General features: G+C 40.1%; 1 protein-coding gene across 3 annotated transcripts in view; it reads left to right on the top strand.

Annotated features, from left to right (window-relative positions):
* Nucleotides 1–23759, top strand: part of DCBLD1 (discoidin, CUB and LCCL domain containing 1) — a 67024-nt gene that overhangs the window by 18753 nt on the left and 24512 nt on the right. For all 3 annotated transcript variants that reach the window (XM_065889036.1, XM_065889038.1, XM_065889037.1), the window contains exons 2-5: nucleotides 3795–4007; nucleotides 18425–18559; nucleotides 19902–19953; nucleotides 23518–23590. In XM_065889036.1, the coding sequence (XP_065745108.1) occupies nucleotides 3795–4007; nucleotides 18425–18559; nucleotides 19902–19953; nucleotides 23518–23590 (473 nt within the window). The remainder of the gene's footprint in view (nucleotides 1–3794; nucleotides 4008–18424; nucleotides 18560–19901; nucleotides 19954–23517; nucleotides 23591–23759) is intronic.

The following is a 23759-nucleotide window of genomic DNA, read 5'->3' as shown; positions in this document are numbered from 1 at the left end:
AGCTGTAGTATAATATTACAACCATGATATTGATGTTGATACATTACATATGGAACATGGACTGGTAGATTTTTAAATAACTCTTGTCGTCTTTCTTGTCAGTGTTTCTTAATTAGAGTTGGGCTCTGAGTTAAGCTACAAAAGTGTTAGGATGAGGTCGTGGAAATAGTGCTTCTCTGTTGCTTTCAATTGCATGCATATGCCTTATTGAGTATATGATATCATAGGCATTTTCTCTCCCTAGGCATTTTCCATTTGCTCTTTGGCATATTTCTAAGTTCTTTTTTTCCCTCAGCTTTATTGAGATATAATTGACATATGACGTTGTGTAAGTTTAAGTCTACAATGCATTGGTTTTATACATTTATGTATTTCAAAGTTATTTAACACTGTAGCATTTGCTAACACTGCAATCACCTCACATAATCACTGTTTCCTTTTTGTGGTGAGAACATCTAAGATCTACTCTCCTAACAACTTCCAATTATATACTATAATATTGTTAACTATATCTAGTCCTTTGAAGTCATCAAAACTGTGGAAAGACAGTAGGTTGAAAATTCCTGATGTCATTAGTACCCAGGGAATAAGTTTATTATATTAGTGCTTGCCACAGCAGACTCCATAAGTAGTCTTCCATAGGCTGGAGTGAAATTGCAACTTCTGATGACAGTTTGCTTTGTAATAAATTAGGACTCAGCCATTCCTTTCAGGTTTTTTGACAGAAGAAAGACCTACTTTCATTCTGATAGTTAATGGAAAAGGGAAGCTTCTCCACATCTGAGCCACAATCCCCCACGTAAAGTAAGGATGGGAGTGTTGAAGACTTAAACCTGCTCACATTCTGCCAGTGTCGCTGGGTGAGATGAGTTTCCTCTTGGGCGTTAGAGTAGAAGGCATTGAAAAGAAGCATAATTACAGGCTTGAATAAAAGTGACACCCTGGAATTTTCCTTTGTCATGACATGTCGCTTAAAACTTCGAATACAGTAATCATGTGTGGGCCGATTCACCTGTAACTGAGCTCATTTTATGTCTAGGGATGTTTTCTAGGAAAAGATTTCACTTTCTTTTCTCTTATAAAAGCAGAATTTCATAGTACTAAGAAACGAGACATTTAAAGGTTTCACAGGTGATACCTTGGTGGCTTAGAGGGGGTTAGTTATGTGTATAATTATATGCATAGTTGTACACTAGTTACCCTAGTGTTGTTTCATCAGGGTGCTCCAAGTCACTGCCTCCTAAGGTGGGCAAGTCTTAGAAACGAGTTACAGGACCTTGTGGGGAGCTAGGGCGTTTGTCTCCTTTAAAGGGGCAGCCACCGCCTTCAGCCCTGTGAGAACACCTGCTGGTATGATTGCCCTGTCTTCCAGTTTCCAAGAGAAATTGTCAATTGGATTTTTTTTTTTTAACAAAAGCCTTTAAGAGCAGGTAAATAATTCTAAATTTAAATCAAAACCCCTACGTGCTTCTGCACCGTATGCTTTACTCTAGTATAATTTTCATTTAATTCTCAACAATTTGGTACTTACTGCCAGAGAGCCCAAGGAATATAGCTATCACCTCAAACTTAAGAACCAAACTTACAACCTTTGTCCCCAAACCTGCTTGCCCTCTGGGCTTCCCTTTCTGTCATATTAGCCTCAGTGTTCCCATCATTTCTGGACTCAACGTCTCAACTTTTTTAAACTTTTTTCTCCTCTCGTCTTTCCCACTATAATTAAGCGAAACGCGAGCCTGTTGATTTTTTTCTTGTGAACTCCCCCTGTTTCTCTTTCCCTTTCCATTCCAGCCACCCCATTCCTAGCCCTCCTACTGCCCTTCTGAGGCAGATTCTCCTGCATCCTAGTTCCTGTATCGACACTTTTTCTAATACCTCTTTCATTATCTCCCTTCTCAAAAACCTCTGTGGACCCCTATTGCCTACTGTATAAATTCCACAACTTCTGCCTGGACCTCCAGGTTTCAGAGTAGTTTTATCTTAGCCGTCTATCTCCATTTCCCTCTGGTACTAACTCATTGCTCCTATAGGTCAACTCCCCCAGTGCAACCTCCCTGCTTGGAATCTTGTGAGAGTTTCTGCATAATGAGTGGGTCCTTGCCTGGAGCTTGACGGCTGATTTGGGATAGATTCTGCAGTTTTCCCCAACCCCTTATTTTAACTAGGCCCCCATGTCATTTGGGCTGCAAGCCTCAGGGCAAGAAGGAGGTAGAATAAAGGAAGACCCCAGATGAATCCTCTAGCAGGGACTAGCCTGGAGAAGGAAGAAGGCTGCCTTGGGCTTCAGATTCCCAGGATGCCCAAGTTGGGGCTTGTCCATAGGAGGCTTTGGGATGCCTTCTCTTACCACCTCAGAGAGTTCCTTCTCCAACAGACTTCTGCTTTCTCTCCCTCCGGTGAAGGGCAAAAATTCTGGCTTTCTTTCTTTGAAGCCGTAGTAACCATAGGCATTTTGTACTTCAGACTTTGCATGCAATGTTTGCAGCCCACCCAGTTGTGCATGCTGTTAGATGTTTGGGTGATTAACCTGGTCACTTTAATATACTGGAACAACTTGTTGGTCAATTGATTAACTACCCTGTTCAGAAAGTCTTAAGAGAATTCCTTGTTTTAGTGAAGTAGTGAGAGTTCACTGAAATAGATTCTCTCTTGCCCTCTTTGGCCCTTTGTTTAAGCTCCTGCTATGCCAGGGGCACCTAGTGTTATAGTTACCTGAACATGGAACTCTCCCATTTCACTCTGAGTCCTGAGCAGCCATTGCTGCTTTTATGTGTCTCCAACAATGCCGTGTCTGGCAGGTGGCAAGCACTCAATACAGTAGATCCTTGACACTCATGATACATCTTGAGTCTATCAGGAACTTCCAAATCTGTGACTGTTACTAACTGAGATGTGCATGTCAGATGCTTGTTAGTCCCCAGTTGAATGACAGGCTCTTAAACAAAGTCCTCTCAGCATAAGCCTCAGAATCTACCAGGAGCATTTTGCATACATGATCCCATTTAATCAGGACAGTAACCCCTGAAATGAGTAGTAGGATTTTCTCGGTTGCAAATTATTTCATGGCACTGGCTTGCTGGTAGACAAAACCACAAATGGCATATCTGCGAATGCCAAGGGCCCACTGTGCAAGTGTGGATGGGTAGATATCTGGATAGATGATTAGAAAAAGTAATTAGACTAAATGATGTGTTTGCAAAGGGCTTACCATGCTAATACATGAAACATTTTGATCAACAGTGTTCAGAATATTAAACTGAGAAACAAGAGATGAAATAACCTGGAATAATAAATACGTTTTAATAATTCAATCCTTTTTTTTCTTTTTTTTTAGCTTTTCCCTCTCTCTCCATAGAAGGAGTAGAATACCTAAGATGAAGATTATACTGGACGTTTTCAGTCCTCAGTAAAAATTCATTTCGCTTACTTTTTTAATTTTTTAATTTTTTTTTAGAAGATGTTGGGGGTAGGAGTTTATTAATTAATTAATTTTTTTTTGCTGTGTTGGGTGTTCGTTTCTGTGCGAGGGCTTTCTCTAGTTGCGGCAAGCGGGGGCCCCTCTTCATCGCGGTGCACGGGCCTCTCACCATCGCGGCCTCTCTTGTTGCGGAGCACAGGCTCCAGACGCGCAGGCTCATTGGTTGTGGCCCACGGGCCCAGTCGCTCCGCGGCATGTGGGATCCTCCCAGACCAGGGCTCGAACCCACGTCCCCTGCATTAGCAGGCAGACTCCCAACCACTGCGTCACCAGGGAAGCCCTCACTTACTTTTTGTATTCTTTTTTTCTTTAACAGGTGATGGCTGTGGGCACATAGTGACCTACAAGGACAGTGGCACCATGACATCTAAGAATTATCCAGGGACTTACCCCAATCACACTATTTGTGAAAAGACGATCACAGTACCGAAGGGGAAGAGATTGATTCTGAGGTTGGGAGATTTGGATATTGAATCCCAGACCTGTGCTTCTGACTACCTTCTGTTCACTAGCTCTTCAGATCAATATGGTAAGAAAAGGTATCTAGGTTTCACTGAGCATGGGAAAATTTGAGATGCAGGGAGGAGGCACGTGGCACGCTCATCTTACAGCCTGGGAAGATCAGAAGAGGAACTTGCTCCTCGTAGACTCTCAGCGTAGCTCACATGGATACACTTGTTTCATAAGCTGCACAAAAGACATCTGGGGAGATGGTAGCCTTGCGTGGGTCTCAGGAGCTTAGTTAGTTTATATCTTGTCGGGAAGACAATTGGAGATACATAGCCTTTGGCTGAAACACCTACAGTTCATTCATTCGTGTGACAGATGTTTATTGAACAGTGGTCATGCGTTCAAGTGCTCTGTGGAGTACTGGGTGGGATACAGCAGTGAAAAAACAAAAGTTCTTCCTTTCATTGTGCTTACCCTGGTAGAGGGGCGGGTGGAAAACAAACAAACAAATACATCTATAATATGAGAGGCAGTGAAAAAGAAAAATAAGGAATAAGAAAAAGGAGTCATCCTAAGGTGATACCAAGTCTGATTCTGAGTGTGTTTGTGTTCAAATGGGATGGTCAGGAAGGCTTCTCCAATAAGAAGACATTTGAGCAGAGACCCAAATGGAGTGAGTGAAGGGACTGTACACATATGTCTGGGGTCAATTTTCTGGGTAGGGGAAGGACAAGTGCAAAGGACAGTTTTCAGAGTAACCTTCTGAAATTAAGCTTTTTGTGGTTTGGGGTGTGCTGTTAGCACACTGGTGTCCGAAATCACCATTAGCACTGACCCTACAGTCCTTAGCCCAAGGAAACAACTTGGGTTTCGTGGATTAGAAAACAAAGACAGAACTTACGTACAGATTCTTCTGAGATTAGAGATTTTTTTGAAATTCTCTGTGTGTTACAACTCCAAAAATGATACAAGTTTTAAGCAAAACCCTGTCCTCCTGCTAGTTCTATAGGTAATTTCTCTCAAACACACAGCTTTCAAGGCTGTCTTTACCTTTGCATCCGGAGCTTCCTCACTCCTCCCAGGGTGGAAGCCCAGACCAGTCCCCAGACTGTTCAGAGGTCTAAACCTATCTAGCCCCCATGGAGGAAAAAGCTTAAGATTTATTTTTTTTATCCCTGGGAATATTACCTGTATTTTAATGTTGGTTGAATTACTCTGACAGAGTAAAGATGGTTGATTTCATATAATTAGTTGCAACTTTTTAACTCCAGTTTGACTCAAATGGGAAAAATGAGAATTCCGGGGATGCTTACGGCCCTTGGGAACACTTACTGTTCTGTTAGCTCTGGTAATCGAATGTGTGGTAATTTATGGAGCCACTCTTCAGGGAATCCTTCATTGACCAGGAAATTTCCTTCAGATTCAGAGGGCATTGAGTGTCAGAGCTCCTGTGTAAAACGCCAGGGAAAGTGCTGCAGGGCCATAAACGGCTTTTCCACACTAGTCTCTGTGGGGAAGCATCTCCTTTTCCAGAAGATGAGCAGTTAATTCCATCTGCTGACAGAGCAGCAGCTAATCACCTCTGTTGCTCTGGGTCTCTCTCAGCTTGGGGGCTGAGGTGAGAACTAGAAAGGGGAGCAAATCGTCCTGAAACAGGATAGGAGAATTGGCTTTCCCACACCAAGGCGTCTACTCCATTGTCTTTGTTGTATATTCGCAAATACACAAAAGGGAGGAAAAGCCTGGGATTAACTACATTTTAGGAGCTGGGTTACAAGGTGATCTTGGTTGGCCTCAGGGCACTCTAGTCCACATTTCCAGCTTCTTGAATTTTCAAGATTTAGACTCTTCACTAGGAAGTGAGTAATGAATTGCAATTCATTTCAGTAAAGCCCAGTAAATTCGTTTTTCTCTTTAAATTTTTTCCTACATAGTTATGTTTGTCTTTCAAAAACAGAATATATACTCATTATAGAAATAAGCATACTCATTGTATGTCAGGCACATGCTTGGCCTCACGTAGATTTTCTGGAATCCTTACATCCACCCTGCAAGGTAAATATTATTAACTCCTTTTTACAAACAGGGAAACTGAGGTACGGCGAGTATTTTATTTTATTTTATTTTAGGAACATGCTGAAGATCACAAAGCTAGTTAAGGGCTGAAAGGAAAATTTGTATCTATGTCTTTGTGGCTCTAAAACATCTGTCTCCAGATATCTGTTCCTCTCCCAGCACCAACACCCAAAGAAAAACTCAGTGCATTATCACCCTTCCCAGGTGGACCAGCCCAGTATTACATCATACAGCAGTTTTGCCTAAAACACAGGTGTAGTTAATACTTTGGGTTGGGGATGTTCTTAAGATAAAATATTTAACGATGCTCAGAAGTTCTTTCTTTTGAGGCTACGTAAAAGATTCCCTGATCAGTCATGTTAAGGCAAATCCAGCAGACAAGAATAACAGAAATTAGCAATAAAAGGAATGCATGGAAAGGAAATTAGAATACTTCAATCCTATAAGCATATTTAAAAAGAAGTACATTCTAAATTTTCTTGTAGTCAGAACTACAGATTTTCTTTGTTAGGAAAATCTTTATTACATATAGGCTGAAAAAGTTCTATCTCAACCTGAGTAAAATTAATGTGCCCTTAAAAAAAAAATTAAGTGGCTTAGGGCCAGGTATAGCAGGTGTACACATGCGTATGTGTGTATGCTGCATATATATATTTGTGTCTTTTGTAGTTTTGAAGAGCATTCTGGGAGGAGCCACTTATTCATATATGTATACTTAGCATATTTAATCCAGTGACTTGAATGTAGTAGATACTCCGTGAATAAATGGTTTTAAAAGTGAATTGGCAAATTCAATGGCGAGGAACCAGTTCAGTAAAACATGTAATACCTGCAGTGTTAAACAGCTACTTGGTGAAAAGACTGTTAACGTAGAAAGCTGATTAGGATATAGTGTTAGGTAAAATATGAATACGCAGTAATGTCCTAATAATAGAAAAAAGCCTCTGAATAAAGTAAGACAGAACATAATTGTAGCAAAATGTTAGAAGGAGGACTTTAAAAGGTTCAACTCTGGGTATGGTTATATTTTCTCTCTACTCTCTATTTTTTTCTCTAATAAACATACGTTTCTTAAAAAAGTAGATTTTCTTTGCGCTTTAGACCTGTATTTTAATTTAGTTAAAATAGTCCCCTGGTCAGTTTGAACCTCCTGGAGGAGTGTATCATCTGCAGAGGAGAGAGAGAAGGAAGAGGGGGAGGAGTGCTTTGTTGGCCTGTGCAAGCTCAGGGAGTGTCCCTTCCTTTGGGACTGTTGCCCAGCTCCCTGGAGTGGGGAAGGCCCCTCTGCAGCCAGTGTGGCCACAGGACTGTGGCGGGAGGGTCTCAGGGATCCAAAGCGCTGTTGCCTGGGCCGGCAGTCGAGGGAAGTGCCCACTGCAGTTCCCCCCGCGGGGAACATATGTTCTAGAATACCTCCTGCAATTCCAGTATACAGGGCTCTAAAGGTTACATGTATGGCTGAAAGAGCTGAATAGTTTTGGTTTATCCAGCTCAGTTTTTTTCAATTAATGGCTAAAACCCGTTGCCAAGAGATTTTAAGACTCAACACTATCAGACTTTTGAATGTGGAGTTAATGTTTGGAAAAAGAATAATGTTTTCTGGCATCCCTGTTTATAAGCTCTGCCAAGAGTGGACATAGTTGCAGTGTGATTGCATTAACCATTGTGGATATGCTGAAGTTATATAGTTTTAATCCTTATGCAGTTCATTTGTAATGGTTCACCCCCCCCATGCCGATTTTGTTTTAAATGTTTGGTTCATATACTTCGGGTGCTTTCATTCGTGGTAGCAAAACGTTTAATACTATAAACAAGTGTGACCCACACCAGCTTTCACAGTGATCAAGCAAAATTTGCACCTGATCTCACTGATCGTTAAGAGACCTGATACAAATAAGATGGGCTTATTATTCTTCTGTTTGTCGTATATTATAATGAGGGCTGATATTTCAGATTCAAACATCAGTTAAAAGAATGTACTTACATATCTATGGCTGAGTTAAGACACTGATTCTCCCTTTTAAAATACTCTTGAAACAGCCAGGATGCAGCAAAGTTGATAAACTAGATCAACCTCACTTTAGAATATATGTTGTTTAAGAACAAAATAAGATTGTAAAGTTACTTTTAAACATAAACTTTTAAATGTATAAAAATTTTGGGCTGTAAACATATATACTGACTTTTAAGATCATGTGTACTAATATCCTGGCCAAAGAAAATGTTTAAGAAGTATCATACTTTGATTAGTAGAGATTGTTTTCACTATAACTAAGGGTATTCTGCATTTTTGTTTAAGAGACCAAAGTAACAGAGCCTCCCTTCAAAAGAAACACTAATGTCCCTTTTCTGGTCTAGAATCCAATCGGGATCGTGAAGCACTTAGCTGTTGTACAGAACAGTTCAGATTGCTGCTTTGGTACTGATTCTCAATCTCCTCCCTTTTATATGTGTGATGTAAAATAATAAGAGGTTAGTTATATAAAATATTAAAATATCTTGAACTTGGGGGAAGAGTAGGTGCTGATTCAGGCAATGAGTCATACCAGTATACCTACATTTAAAATATGAAACGTCTCACATTGTTTTATTTATGACACTGAAGAGGGAAGGCTATGAGTTCATACTGAAGATCATTATTCTCAACTTTAAAACTTGTTAGGGACCCTCTAACCTTTACTGGTTAAGTTCCATTTCCAGTCTTACTGACCGCAAAGAATTCACCCAGAGGTTTGTTTCTGTCACGACTGCTTGTGGGGATCCCAGAGAAACTGTCATTTCTGTTTCCTGATATTTCAAGAAGATTGACTAGGTCCCAGTTTTCCATGAAAGTTGATCTTCCCCCAGTAGGCAGAGTTTAGGGCTATTCCTAACCTGCTGGAGGAATCTTGGTGGGAGCCAGATACTGGTTCCTCGGGATCTCAGAGGACCTTGTTCTCACGTAGTTTCAGAGACTTCCCCGCCTAGGTCACTGTGGATCAATAACACCAGGCTGGCCTTCAGCATGGATTGAGATGAGCACTTCTGTTTCTATGCAGAGTTTTCAATTGGGCTTAAGAGTGCAGACTCTGGAATTAAACTGCCTGGCTCCAAATTCCTGCCTTACTACTCATTTTTTAATTACATGACCTTGAGCAAATTACTTAACTTTCTGTATCTCCGTATCCCCATCTTTAAAATGGGCAAAATGATAGTATCCGCCACATATGGGTGATTGAGGCACATGTATATGTAACTTACAAGAATGATGTCTGGCACATAACAAGCATTCAGTAAATGTTAGCCACCATCATCACTCCCTCCCTACTCCCCTTCCTCCTCTTGCCCTTTCCCCCTTTCCACCCCCTCTTCCTCTCCAATGGCCTTGCACACAGTTTATTCTTTGTCTAAGATATCTGAGAGCAGAGAACACATCGGTCCCTCCCAATACCCCGAGCACGCTCCTTCCACCCAGCAGAGGCTGCGCTGCGGCAGCACACCCCACCCTACCCATCCTGGTGCGTTCCTGGTGACCTAAAGTTACCCAAATCAGTCCAAGCCTGTGGCAGGGGTTCCCTGAGCCAGAAAGAGCTTCGTGGACAGATTTTCTCCAGCCAGCTTCATGAGATGAGCCGAGAACCCATGTTCCCTAAGCCCATGGTGCATTCAGTTTGGCTTTTTATTTTCACTGCCACCACCAGTCCACATCTTTGTATCTATTTCTTATAGAAAGAGCTTCCTGATTTTCCCCTCTCTCCTTTCACCAGTCTCCATTCCCTCCGGACCATCTAAGATTATCTTGTTAAATATTGTTGTAATAATTTCTTTCTTTCCTTATTTCAAAAATTGTTAATTGTGTCCCACTGTCCATAGACACTTGTTAGCATGGTTCAAGGCTCGGTCGCGCACTCTTCCCACCCACATTTCCAGCCACATCTTTTTAAAAAATTAATTAATTAATTTTTGGCTGCGTTGAGTCTTCGTTGGTGCGCGTGGGCTTTCTCTCGTGCGGCGACCCGGGGTACTCTTTGTTGCAGTGCATGGACTTCTTGTTGCGGTGGCTTCTCTTGTTGCAGGGCACAGGCTCTAGGCTTGCGGGCTAAGTAGTGGTGGCTTGCGGGCTCTAGAGCACAGACTCAGTAGTTGTGGTGCGCGGACTTAGTTGCTCTGTGGCATGTGGGGTCTTCCTGGACCAGGGCTCGAACCCATGTCCCCTGCATTGGCAGGCGGATTCTTAACCACTGCACCACCAGGGAAGTCCTCCAGCCACATCTCTGAGTCTCCGCATCTCCTATGCCTTTTCCTAAACACATCACACAGTTTCATGTTCGGTACATTTGATGATGTTATTTCTTTCATGTGTTATTTCTTCCTCTATTTCTTCCCCTGCTTTTCTGCCCTTTCTAACACACACACACACACACACACACACACACACACGCGCAAAGCAAATCCAATGCCCCTTACCCTAGAACCTCCTCTGATGTCCAGCAGCTCCAGTCGGTCCCTCGCCTGGACTCGCGTTGCTTTTCTAAGCCGTCAGTGCAGCACCAGTCTCGGGTTGGGATCATTTTAGCTTCTCGACCGGATAGGGGGCTTCCTGAGGAAGGAATTGCGTTTTATTCATCCTTTGCTTATCCTCTGTTGCTTAGCGTAGTCTTACACTGGCAGATGCTCAGTCAGCGTTTAACGAGTCTGACTGCATGTAGCTTGATCTTGGCAAACTTTATATATTTAAAAATCTATAAGCTTATAAATTTGAGTGTCTTTTTTCACACTGTAGGAAGATTTACAGTAAGATCCCTCTATCGGGCTTCCCTGGTGGCGCAGTGGTTGAGAGTCCGCCTGCACGATGCAGGGGACACGGGTTCGTGCCCCGGTCCGGGAAGATCCCACATGCCGCGGAGCGGCTGGGCCCGTGAGCCATGGCCACTGAGCCTGCGCGTCCGGAGCCTGTCCTCCGCAACGGGAGAGGCCACAACACTGAGAGGCCCGCGTACCGCAAAAAAAAAAAAAAAAAAAAAAGATTCCTCTATCAATAAATATCCCCTCCTCATTTAAAGAAAGACTTGATTTACCTAAAATTTCCAGACTCTACTTATCATATAGAAAAGACCATGAAACAGTAAAGCAGGTGTCTGCAGTGGAGCGTTCATCTGTGCCGTACACTGTCCTTTGGTGCTCCAGAGTTACTCACTTAACCCTCGTAATAGCCCTGTAAGAGGGGGCCTATTATTAGCCTCCACACATAAGGAAACTGAAGCTCAAAGAGGTCAAGTAACTTGCTTACAATCACTTAACTAGATCTGGGATTCAAATCTGGGCATTTGACTCCAGGGATCCCACTTTTAAGCACCGTGCCATTCCCATTCAGGGTGACAAAAGCCATGTGATCCTGTGGCTTGTGCAGAAGAAGTGAGCTGTAGTTCTTATTCGTTATTTGCTGAATGATGAACAAGAAATGAAGACCTCTGCAGGCCTTCCCCTAGGGGTCTGAGAACCAAATGGAGTTCTGAGAAGTCACTCACGCACAGAGTGCTAGTATGAATTCAAGGTTTAAAAAAATGCATTAGTCAAAAAATTAAGGGAGACATCATGGTCAGTGAACCTAATTGTAGTCAGTTAAATTAGCTGTGTTGTGCTAAATGATTTGCACTATAGAAAAGCCAGGAAGTTCCAGAATTGTTCTCTTACACTTCCTGTACTTCCACCTCCACCCCCAGTATTTTTTTAACCATTGTCAGTGACTTAGAAGTACAACGATATGAAGTCAACCGTTAATATTTATATTACACCAGAAACAAGAGAAATGGGAAAAGTAGGAAATAATACTAAGTGTTTTGACTCATAATTGCAACAAGATTTCTGTGATAATAGTTTAGAATGATACTTATTGCAATATGCAATACCTGGCATATTGCAGTAAGATCTAATCATTATGCCTTGCCTGTTGATTGTTTTTAAAAATTCCAAATAGAGAAAAATGCAAGATTGGCAGCCTCTATTTTATACATGGTTTATGTCTCACAGCCACATTATGGAGATTGCAAAATTCTTAGGACTTTTAATGATAAAGCAAAAGCCTTTGAAGAAGCTTATGGAAAGTTGTTTTGGGCCTCAACCACCTCAGAGGTGCGTTCTCCTCTATGACTGAGGCTACTTTGGTGGAAAATGCTTGAGAAGGACTGATTTTTGTTTGTTTTGCTTTGTTTTGCCTTTTATGCCAAGGTAGAATACAGAAAGAATCGTAAACTTATAAAAAAGGTTATATCAGCCAGAAAGTTCCATGCTAGATGTCTCATTAACATAACCATAATCGTCAAGGAGAGGAAGTATTGGCCTCCACCTCCTCCTCTTCCTCAAACATTTTCCCAGAGATGCACTGTGATTCATTTCAGCCAATTGCCATCTTTTGTTGGGAGAGAAGTAACGGCCTAGGTGGGTTCTGCTGTGAAAGTGCTTCTTGACCTGAGTCCCTAGCCCCAAGTAAAGCCGCACCTTTGTCTAGGAATCCGCCTGGTTCATTTATCATCTGTCACTGATTTTTGTCTGGGAACCAGAGACCAGAACTCTCCAGGGATACCACTTACATTCTTACGTGACTATGGTTTTAATGACACAGTCCAGGAATATCCCTTTTTTTATGCTAATTTCCCTCCTTTTCAAAGAAAATGGCCCTGAAAATTCTGTAATTTTGTACAGTGACCTATTGCAATTAGCAAGCAAGGACAAACCCTGCCATCTGACTGCATAGAAAAAAAAATAACAAAAGGAAAATGGACACAAGTCCAGTGGCGTTTGCAGCTTCGACATTCCTGGAGACTGTTTTATCAGCACGCCTCTGCGCCCAGATCTGGGCCGTGCCAGGTACCACTTCCCTGGCAGCTGGCTGATGGCGTTTCGAGTGGTTGGCTCTGCCAGTGGCTCTCCCAGGGAGCATCACTTCATCTCATTGGCATGTTCTTATCTGTCATGAGAAATTAAATGTGTGCTTAAGATGGTGCTCGTAAGGCTAATGAAGGTTTTTAGGAGTTTTTTGTTGTTGTTCAATTTGATTTATGACAGATCTGTCAAGACTTAAGTTTTCTATTTGCTCTCTGTTTTTCACCCCTGGTTATGGAGAGGGATGGGTCTCTTTGATTTCCTTTAACAGCATGCATACCATTTTTTAAACACATCTTTTTCACAGATGAAACAATAACTTACTGTTGTCAGTTTCGAGATCAAAAGCATAGACCCATCTGTAATGACTTGGAACAGTTACTAAACAAAGTTTTACCTTGTAATGTTTGGAGACTTAGGCAGACGGGCCATGGAGAATGCAGCAGGAGGATAAATTGCTGCACAGATTGTCAGATTGCCAGAGAAGCCAGAGGACTGGCTCCAGGCAGCCAGTTCATTCTTCCTTGTAGGACAGTTTGCTTTTATTCACACGTGGGAAGATAAAGGGTTTCCCTTCTCAGCTGCTCATGGAACAGGGGATGTGTTGAGAGGAACTGGCCTACTGTGCTCAAAGCAGGCAGCTCCTAGGGTTCCTGGCCCTTTATTCCTTTTGTCCAAGGAATCAGTCCATTGTCTGCTGGCTCTTGGTCTCATGTCTGGTGCCAAATGCCACATGCTATTCCATTTGGTGTCATTGATGGCTTTTCCCACAATCCAGGGTGACTCACTGCATTCCACAAAAGGTAGAGGATTTATTTTTTTTGATTTTTCTGCCTACTTGATGAACTGCCTTTCTGCCGTCTCCCAATCTGGTGGGAATTTGAGACTACAAAGGTGGAACCTGTTTCCCAGACAAGGATAGAGGTGAGGAGGAAGGTCATTGCTAGACAGCAAGTCCAAGTTCTGTGAAACACAGCACTGCCAGTTGTGAAGCAAACCTCTATTCTATGCAGACTGTGAGTCTTACTTTTAGGTCTGCTAGAGGTCTTCAGAACTACTCAAGAAGGTTTGGGGTTCAGTCTGACTGTGAATTGAAACAGGTTTACCAATCTAGGAACACTGCACAGGATGGCAAATATAACCATGGTCAAAGCTAGAAGTCACCTCTGAGCCCTTATTTGGGTTTCCAATGGCATTGTGCATGTTCAAATACAGGTGTAGATCCTTTTGAAAAATTGGGACAGAGAGTACTAACCGTAAATATATCTTTGGGGCAGGTGTGGGTGGTGAAAGGCTTTCATAAGAAAAGATATCCTCCTCCAGGGAGTCTGCTGAAAACTGAGAGCATTGCTTAGGACAGACTCCTTTCATGGTTTCCCATTAATTATTTTTCCCTCTCACTGCCACTCACATTTTTCTATTTTCATCTCTTTTTCCCTTTTAATTCTAGGAATGCAGTTATTAACTTCTAATCTGTGAAAAGGAATCTTTATCTGTCAGACCTTCAGACAGGCAATAATTTGGGTGTTTTGCCAAAGGTGATACCGCAGCCAACCCTCAGCTTCAGTTCCCCACCCTGGGCTACAGCTGCCTCCTGCTGTTGTGACGGCTGTGCCCTGATGAACCTGTCAAATAACTTTTAATGATGGCATTTGTATACACAGGGCATACCCTGTCCTTGCTAGGGTTTAGTTACGTTTTTGCAGCACATCAATGAAAATGTGAGAGGGATGGTGCCTGTGGGGTAACGGTGATTAAAGTGTGTGCGTGTTCCCATTTTCTTTCTTTGAACTTCTTCCAGAAATGTTTACCTACCATGCCTACCATGACTTTGGGAGGATGCAACCAAGTTAGAGTTTTACTATTTTTATGTGGTTTTGATCTAGGAAATTGTATGTATTGTACAACAACTTAGTGTAATGGCATACATTCTTATCTACTTGTGTAAAATATTTATAATTTTGCAACCTTTCCTTTCAACTGTTCCATAAAAATCTTTAAAAAAAATTCCAGTTATTCAACCACGAGAAAGAAGAGCATCCTGTCATTTGCAGCAACATGGGTGGACCTTGAGCACATTATGCTGAGTGAGATAAGCTAGGCAGAGAAAGACAAGTACTGTATGATCTCCACTTTTTTAGATACGGAATCTAAAAAAGACAAGTTGGTAAAAACAAAGAATGAAATGGTGGTCATGAGGGGATGGAGGGTGAGAGAATAGGACACATGTTGTTTAAGGGTACAAACTTGCAACGAGTAACAAATAAGCCCTAGAGGTTTAATGTACAGTATAGTGAATATAGACAACGATATTATAATCATCAAACAAGAGACTAGAAATTATTCCAACCCCTAAGAAGAAATGATAATTATGTAATGTGATAGAGGTGCTAATTATCCCTACAATGACAATCATATTAAAATATATAAATGTATCAAATTAACATGTTGTATACCTTACATTATAGTGTTATATGTCAAATATATGTCAACTAAAAAAATTTCAAACAAGTTCTCACTGATTATCAATTTACACTTTTCCTGACTGTTTTTGTTAGAACTCATTGGAATGCAAATAGAAGTTTTAAGGGGAGATTGGTATGGTATCGTCATCATGATTTGGAGAAGAGTATATATGTTGTTATTTCTTCTTGGAAGAAGTAAATATGATTAGAAAAATATTCTGATTTATTAATAGCAACAAGTTACTAGTTATTTCATCTTTGTGCTTAAGTTTGCAAAGTAAGTATCTCACTTACCTGTGCAAAGAACAAATGAATTTGAAACTTATTTAAAACAAACTGAGAATCGGTTGCGTAAGTCAAGCACAGTGATCTGACTCACTTTAATTTTGCAAAAGTGCTTATCATTCTACTTTATTATACAAAATGGATTTAGTATTAATTGCCTATCTCCCATGCTTGTGAGCACTCTTAAAGATCAAAAAATCCATATATCTACCACGCTAATGATGTTCTTTTCCTTTCTTGCTTTTCCACACTTTTCTTGCTTCTTCATGCTATTTTGTAATGACAGGATTAAATATTTTATGTATCTTTATAATCATGTTTGGTTTTTAAAAACCAGCTGTTGCAAATAGAAGAACATTTAACTTCATTTTGATTCAAACAATATTTGGAAAGCTGTCCCACGTACAAGGTGTTTGAGATAGTGACGGATATAGAAAAGTCCCTAACCCCATGGAACATTGTCTAAAAGGAAAACAGGCATTATTTGTTTGTTTGTTTGTTTTAATGTATTCATTTATTTAACAAGTACTTAACACTTTATATCCTAGGTACCATTCTAAATAATTTGCAGGTATTAACTCATGTAAGTAATTGTATATGATGAGTGTTTCTAAAGAGAGAAATGATCCTTTTTATTTGGATTTCATTATAATTTAATAATAGGCAACAAGTGAGATCTGGGGCATGTAAACACACAGCATTTCTCTCATTTTATCACATCTTCAGAACGTGACACCTGGACAGGACAGAAGAGAAATTTGATCCCTTATATCAGGAAAGGAAGGCTGAGTTGGGTTCACGATCTTCTGCATCTTTTAGCAGTTTGGTCCCTGTGTTGGCTTTGGCTGGTGTGACTAGTTGTACTCACATTGACTTGGAGTGATCTTTTTCTTCCCTTAACCTCATGTTGTCATTGTTGTTCCATTGACTCTTTCTATACTGTTCTATTTTGGGAGAAGTTGATGAAGAATACCGCTCTTCAAAATTGACTTGCTAACCCCTATTTTTAGAGAAATTATCCTGTCTTGCATACTTGACTTTGAAGATGACAGTTTACAAACTAAACTTCACCTTGAGTACTCTTAGGAAGGTCTTTTTAAAAAAAATTTATTTATCATTTATTTTTGGCTGTGTTGGGTGTTCGTTTCTGTGCGAGGGCTTTCTCTAGTTGCGGCGAGCGGGGGCCACTCTTCATCGCGATGCGCGGGCCTCTCACTATCGCAGCCTCTCTTGTCGCAGAGCACAGGCTCCAGATGCGCAGGCTCAGTAGTTGTGGCTCACGGGCCTAGTTGCTCCGTGGCATGTGGGATCTTTCCAGACCAGGGCTCGAACCCGTGTCCCCTAGCACTGGCAGGCAGATTCTCAACCACTGCGCCACCAGGGAGGCCCTAATTTTGTCTTTTGAAAGTTCATAGAGCTTCCTATTGCTTTTCAAGCAACGTATTTTAGAAACAATATGTTATACTCTTTTTTTTTTTTAACATCTTTATTGGGGTATAATTGCTTTACAATGGTGTGTTAGTTTCTGCTTTATAACAAAGTGAATCAGTTATACATATACATATGTTCCCATATCTCTTCCCTCTTGCGTCTCCCTATGTTATACGCTTAATTGTATAATTTATACTGTGGTATTTCAAAAGCCTTTAGACGTTATTCTGCTTTCTTATAAACTTCATTTTACAAATCAAAATAAATTATATGAGTTAACCAGAAGTTGCTGTTAAGAGTGGTAAAGAAGAGAAAGAGAAGTGTGCAAATTGCATGAGAATAAGATTTTTACCCTGTATTGGACAGTCTTTTAATTCTAGAACTTTCTTTTTCTTTACACTTTTTTAAAAAATTGAAGTATAGTTGATTTACAATGTTGTGTTAGTTTCAGGTGTACAGCAAAGTGGTTTAGTTATACACATATATATATTTTTCAGATTCTTTTCCCTTATAGGTTATTACAAAATATTGAGTATAGTTCCCTGTGCTATACAGTAGTGGAACTTTCTTGGCAAAAGGGAACTTGTGAGTTTCTTTGAGCAAATTTAGGAGAATATCATTTTTGTGATAACATTTTCTTTACTATCTGTCTTAGTCTCTCCAGTCTGCTGTAACAAAATATCACAGACCGGGTAACCTATGAACAGCAGACATTTATTTCTTACAGTCTGGAGGCTGGGAAGTTCAAGATCATGGTGCCGGCAGATACGGTGTAGTGGATGGTGAGAGCCCCCTTCCTGGTTCATAGCCATCTCCCTGTGTCTGCACATGCTGGAAGGGGCAAGCAAGCTCTCTGGGGCCTCCTTTATAAAGGCACTAATCCCATTCATGAGGGCTCTGCCCTTGTGAAACTAAGTACCTCCCAAAGGCCCCACCTCCTAATACTTTTACATTGGGCATTAGGATTTTAACATATGAATTTGGTTGGGACACAAGCATTTAGACCATACTTTAAGCAAATTTAGGAGGTCCCTAGAATATCACTTTTCTTAACTAAATATATTTGATTTTTGTTTGTTAGTCGCCTTCTTATAAACATCGAAACCTATCTCTTGTGTTGTTCACAATTAACTAGTTCCAAGCTGTTTCTTATCTAGAATTGGCCGCTTCCCCCATCTTGTTTCTCTGTATAATCAGTTTACAATCAGTCACTAATTCTTAGTCTCAGTATGAAGCAAAATTTCAGTTGGGTAAAGATTATAATCTTATGTGTATGTGTTGTCTGGTAAATTTGACATTTAAGGGAAAAAGATGTATATACCAATTCTTTGTACTGGTCTAAATTTTGAAATGAGCTACAAGTGTGCTTTGTTTTTAGGTCCGTATTGTGGAAGCATGGCTGTGCCCAAAGAACTTTTGTTGAACACCAGTGAAGTAACTGTTCGCTTTGAGAGTGGATCCCACATTTCTGGGCGGGGTTTTTTGCTAACCTATGCCAGCAGCGACCATCCAGGTATAGCAGAAGGACCAGCATAAATCTGTAAACCTTTATCTGTCTTAGAATTCCTCTTGCTAGTCGCCATCTCTGGACAGAACCGTGACCTCAGATCCAGAATTAAGATGTGAGGGAAGAGAGGAATTCAGTGTCTTTGTAAGGAGTTAGGTCTGAACTGAACACTTTCATAGCCCATGTTAGACTGATCTGCTGACTTATGTGGGAGAGGGTTGATCTCATTTTCCTAGAAATCATGGATTGTGTATCTTTGGGGCTACCCTCCTGACCCTCCTAAGGTCTGGCTGTTCTCTGGAGCTCTCCACCAACCCCTTTGTTAGCTTAGGGGACAAGCCTTTTAACCAGCGACACCCCCCCACTCCATACACACCAGTGCACCAGCATGGGAGCATGCGAGTATGAGGAGGAGAAAGTCACTGTCACCAAGTGCCCTACCCATCCAGCTAGCGCGTGAGCGGGAGAGAAGGGGAGCATAAATATTGATGGGAAAGGAAAGCGTGGCCTCCCATCCAGGCCTCGAACTCCAGAGTAATTTCCATGCAGCCCAGGGTCTGCCAGGGCCACAGAGGTGCCCAGAGTTTCTGCTGTCAGGCCCCTCCTGCAGAAATACTCTGGGAAGGGGGTACCCCATTCATTTCTCACTCAGCCAATCAGATCTGAGCAATATCCTAGCAGGCCCCTGCATGGCCGGAGTTCAGCATACGTTTCTCCCTAAGAACTACTGAAATGATTAAGGAAAGAAAGAACTTCTGCAGCAAGTGTGGAATATTTTGGAAACGATACTAGGTCCATCTAAAAGCACCAAAATCCACAGTATCTTAGAGTTTCCATTGCTGAGTATTAGTTCAGTTCTATAAATTGCTCCAGAGAGCACGCTGCTTTTAAGTCCTTGGTCCTCATTGATCAAAGCTGATAGGCTCTTTGCTTTCTCACTAAACTCCTGGCCCTGTGGTCGCTCGATTGCCACTAGCTAGATTGTTAAATTAAGATGTTCCTGAACCTTCTCTGAACCACACTGGGCTCTTGAAATGGTTTTCCTCCTGCCAGGGGAGCTTATACACATGGCCTTTTGTAGGTATGTAGTGAATAGTAACTAACCAGTGTTGGTTAGTTGGAAATAGATTCTGTTGTCATTCACTGGATAAATACTGAAGAACCATCACTGATGGTAGAAAAGAAAAATGAAGGGAACTGATGAAATCCTGGGGATAGTGGGTCCGTTTTTATTTATTTTTAAACAGAAGAGTTCAGATAACTAGATAACGAATAAATACTTTTCAAACACTGTTTCATTTTAAAAGAAATCTTTAGAGCTGATTGCAATTATCTTTATTTATGACAGATTTAATAACGTGTTTGGAACGAGCTAACCATTATTTGAAGACAGAATACAGGTAAATACAGTGTCCTAGCTGTGCTGCAGTCATTTGTTGCTGAATATTTTGTTTTCCTTGACATTAAACCAGATAAAGTAACTTATTTGTACTTAATTTAATTTAAAAAAGTCATCTATGTTGTAACTAATTAGGAAGATTTGAAATGGTTTCTTATACAGCAGAGATCAGCAAACTTTCTGTCAAAGTCCAGATAATTAATACTTTAGGTTTTGCAGGCCGTGCAGTCTCTTTTGCATCTGTTCATACAGTTTCTATTGCCTTTGTAGTGCAGAAGCAGCCATAGACAGTATATATGTGAACGAATGAGCATGGCTGTGTTCCAAAAAAACTTTCTTTATTTCAAAAAAAAAAAGGCGCTGGCTGGATTTGGCCCATGGGTCACAGTTTGCTGACCCTTGAGTTCTACTCTAGTACCAATGAGCCAAAATGGAGTCTAGAGTGCATTTTTTTTACCGGGCCAGCATTTGGGAGTGACTTTTGTAATTCTGGAAGGGTTCATTTTATCTTTCCCACAAAAAAGAGACATACTGAGAATAGGAGATGAAAATTTTCATCCCAGCTTTACTTTAACTGGAAAAATGACTTAATCTCTTAGATGTACATTTTCTCATGTGTAAAGTAAGTCTAGAGGGGGATTTCTCAGCCTTGGCACTATTGATATTTTGGATTGGATGATTTGCTGTTGTGTGCATTGTGGGTGTTTAGCAGCATCCCTGGCCTATGTGAGCCAGTCATGATAAATTTCTCCAGACGTTTCCAAAGGTCTGCTGGTGGGCAGAAATCACTCCTAGTTGAGAACCACTGGTCTATAGGTCATTATCAACAAAAACACTAACAACAACTCTAACTCATTAGAGTGTTTTCTTAGTACCAAGTACAGCTCTCTGGAGTTAGCATCTAGATAGCTCATGTGAATGTTCCAGTACGCCGACCAGGCAGGTTCTGTTTTACCCCAGAAACAGAGGCACAAAGCAATTAAGTAACCTGCTTAGGGCTACACAATAAATAAGAATGCCCCAAAAGTCAAGCTTAAGAGTCCATGGTCCTATCCATCTGATACTCTAATAAATGAGATTCTTTTATATGCAGAATCAACTCTAGTGTTTACTAATATGAAGGTCAGTTGAGAAAAGACAAAAATGAAAATGACCAGTAATTAAATGTTGCCCTTAAAGTTGCTGTTCATCCAATGCAGACATTCAGCAGCATTTTCTTTCCAGCCATACGTGTACAGTCCCAGGGGTGACAGGGCCTCTGGGCATCAATAGTCATTTCCTATCCTCTTAGAGAAAGGAATATATTCAGCCCTACAGTGTGATGTTATGGTGTCATATCATCTAAGCTGTAGCCCAGCCTATTTGTGGAGTTTAGTTAAAGATGAGGTATGATGACTAGTACAGGGCCATAATCCTTCATCCATAATTGTGAAATGCAGAAAGCTTTAAAAGTCAAAAGATTTTTGTAACTCATTTGGTGGCAGTACCTGTTTAATGTGACCTTAAATTCATCTGACAGCAAAATTGGACTAAATTAAACATGAAGCTATTTTGTCTTTATGTATTTGACCTAATATGACTATCCATATATTTGATACAGAGATATTAATGTTTTGATTAATATTTGCAGACCTCAGTGGCGTCATACATCATATACATTATTGGCACTGTTTTACTTTTCTAAAATCCCCAAAATTCTGAATTCTGAAATACATCTGGCTCTAAGGGCTAGGATAAGGAACTGTAAACCTGTAATAGGATTTCCATTCTTTCTGTTTCTTAATTCCTTGATTATTGCTGTAGTGCTGGATTCCACTAGGTCAATGGGGAAGAATTATGAACCGTTTATTTGGGTAGTTTTGATAATTAGATTCTGTTACACATCTAATTTGCTAAGTCAGCAGGAGGAAACTGAGAGGAAATGAAATAAAAGCAACTGCTGTTTTGGAATCTGCTTGGGCTGGTACATTCTTCTTGAACAAACCAAGCAGACATTATTGTAATATGGTATATATAGAAACAAGGGCCTATGGCATTCATCTTTAAAGGTGTCAATGTTCACATAATATTTTGAGTTTCCTTTTGCACGTCGTTTTAGATGTATGGTTGTCTCTCATGGCCTATTGATATGTTGATGCTTGAAGGAGCTACAGAAGAGGAAACTGAATTTAAGGGGGATAATATGCAATATTCGGGGTCACATAGCTAGTTAGGTAGTAACAGAGCCTGGGTCAACACACCCTAAGCCAGAGCCATCCATATCATATGCCATGACATGTTTCTGAAAAGTTTCCTGAAAAATGACTCTTAAGTAAATGAAATCCTAATTTTAAATGTACCTCTTCTAGTCAAACTCATAGAAACAGAAAGTAGTTACTGGGGGCTGGAGGTTAGGGGAAATAGGGAAAGGTTGATAAAAGGGTATAAACTTTCAGCTATGAAGATGAATAAGGTCTGAGGATCTAATGTATAACATGGTGACTGTAGCTGATAACACCATATTGTGTAATTGAAATTTGTTAAGAGAGTAGAACTTAAATATTCTCACCAAAAAAAAAATATACATATATATACGTACGTGTGTGTGTGTGTGTGTGTGTGTGTGTGTGTGAGTGTGAGGTGATGGCTGTGTTTAACTAACTAGATGGGAGGAATTCTTTCAGTGTATACGTATATCAAATCGTCATGACGCACACTTTAAATATTTTACAATTTTGTTTGTCAACTCTACCCCAGTAAAGCTGAAAAAATATACACCTTTTTTCTGACTGCAAAAGTAATTTATAACTAATGTAGACCATCACTCTCCAGGCATTTAAACTTGACTAATTCAAATTGAGGTGTGCTGTAAGTATAAAATATACTGCAGATTTTGCAGACTTATTTAAAAAAAAAGACTGGAAATATCTTGATAATTTTTCTGTTCATTACATGTGGAAATGATACATTTTGAATATATTAGGTTAAACAAAATATATGAGTAATATTAATATTAATTTTGCCTGTTTCTTTTGATTTTTTTAATGTGGCTACTAGAATATTTAAATTAACATGTATGGCTTCCATTATGTTCCAGTTGGGTAATGCTAGTAGAGTGAATCCAAATTTACAGTTAGTAACACAGAAAGTGATAGTTTCTCAAACTCCTACACTCAGAGCGAATCCAGAGATATTCTTCCTTGTTTTCTTTTTATCCATAGAAAACATAAATTGTTATTTAACCGTTTCTTTTCATGAAAACAGGATTATGCTATATATACTGTATTTAGAAACTTTACCTTTTTACTTAACATTTCTTGGACCCCTTAAAATCAATTAAGATGCTTTAGGGAAGCTCATTGTTTAATAGAGTTTATAATGAATTTTGATATAAAACAAATAATTGTGTAAAACTTGCCTTCAGGTGAACATTTTAGATAAGTCTGTGTTTTCACAAATCAGGTTTCTGATTTGTCATTAAAGAAAGATATTCCTGCATGTTGTATAGAGGAGAGAAAATACTTTTAAGTATAATTTCACACTAAGTACGACCTAATAAAATATAAACTCTTTATTTTTTTTCCAGCAAGTTCTGCCCAGCTGGTTGTAGAGACATAGCAGGAGATATTTCTGGGAATGTGGTGCATGGATATAGAGATGTAAGTAATTGAGGGTAATTTTATGGCAGGGAGGAAATTAAAAAGAGTTAGTGCTTGTTGCTCTGCCTAAATTCTTTATAAAGTAAAGTCAAATAAGATATAAAACTTTGTAGATAGATGCACAGTTCTCTTCTGAGAATAAATGAAATAAGTATAAAAACCAAGGTTA

The sequence above is a fragment of the Phocoena phocoena genome, chromosome 12 (genome assembly GCF_963924675.1).
Source record: "Phocoena phocoena chromosome 12, mPhoPho1.1, whole genome shotgun sequence".
NCBI lineage: Eukaryota > Metazoa > Chordata > Mammalia > Artiodactyla > Phocoenidae > Phocoena > Phocoena phocoena.
Note: the sequence above shows the minus strand (reverse complement) of the source record. Positions and strands in the feature narration are given on the sequence as shown.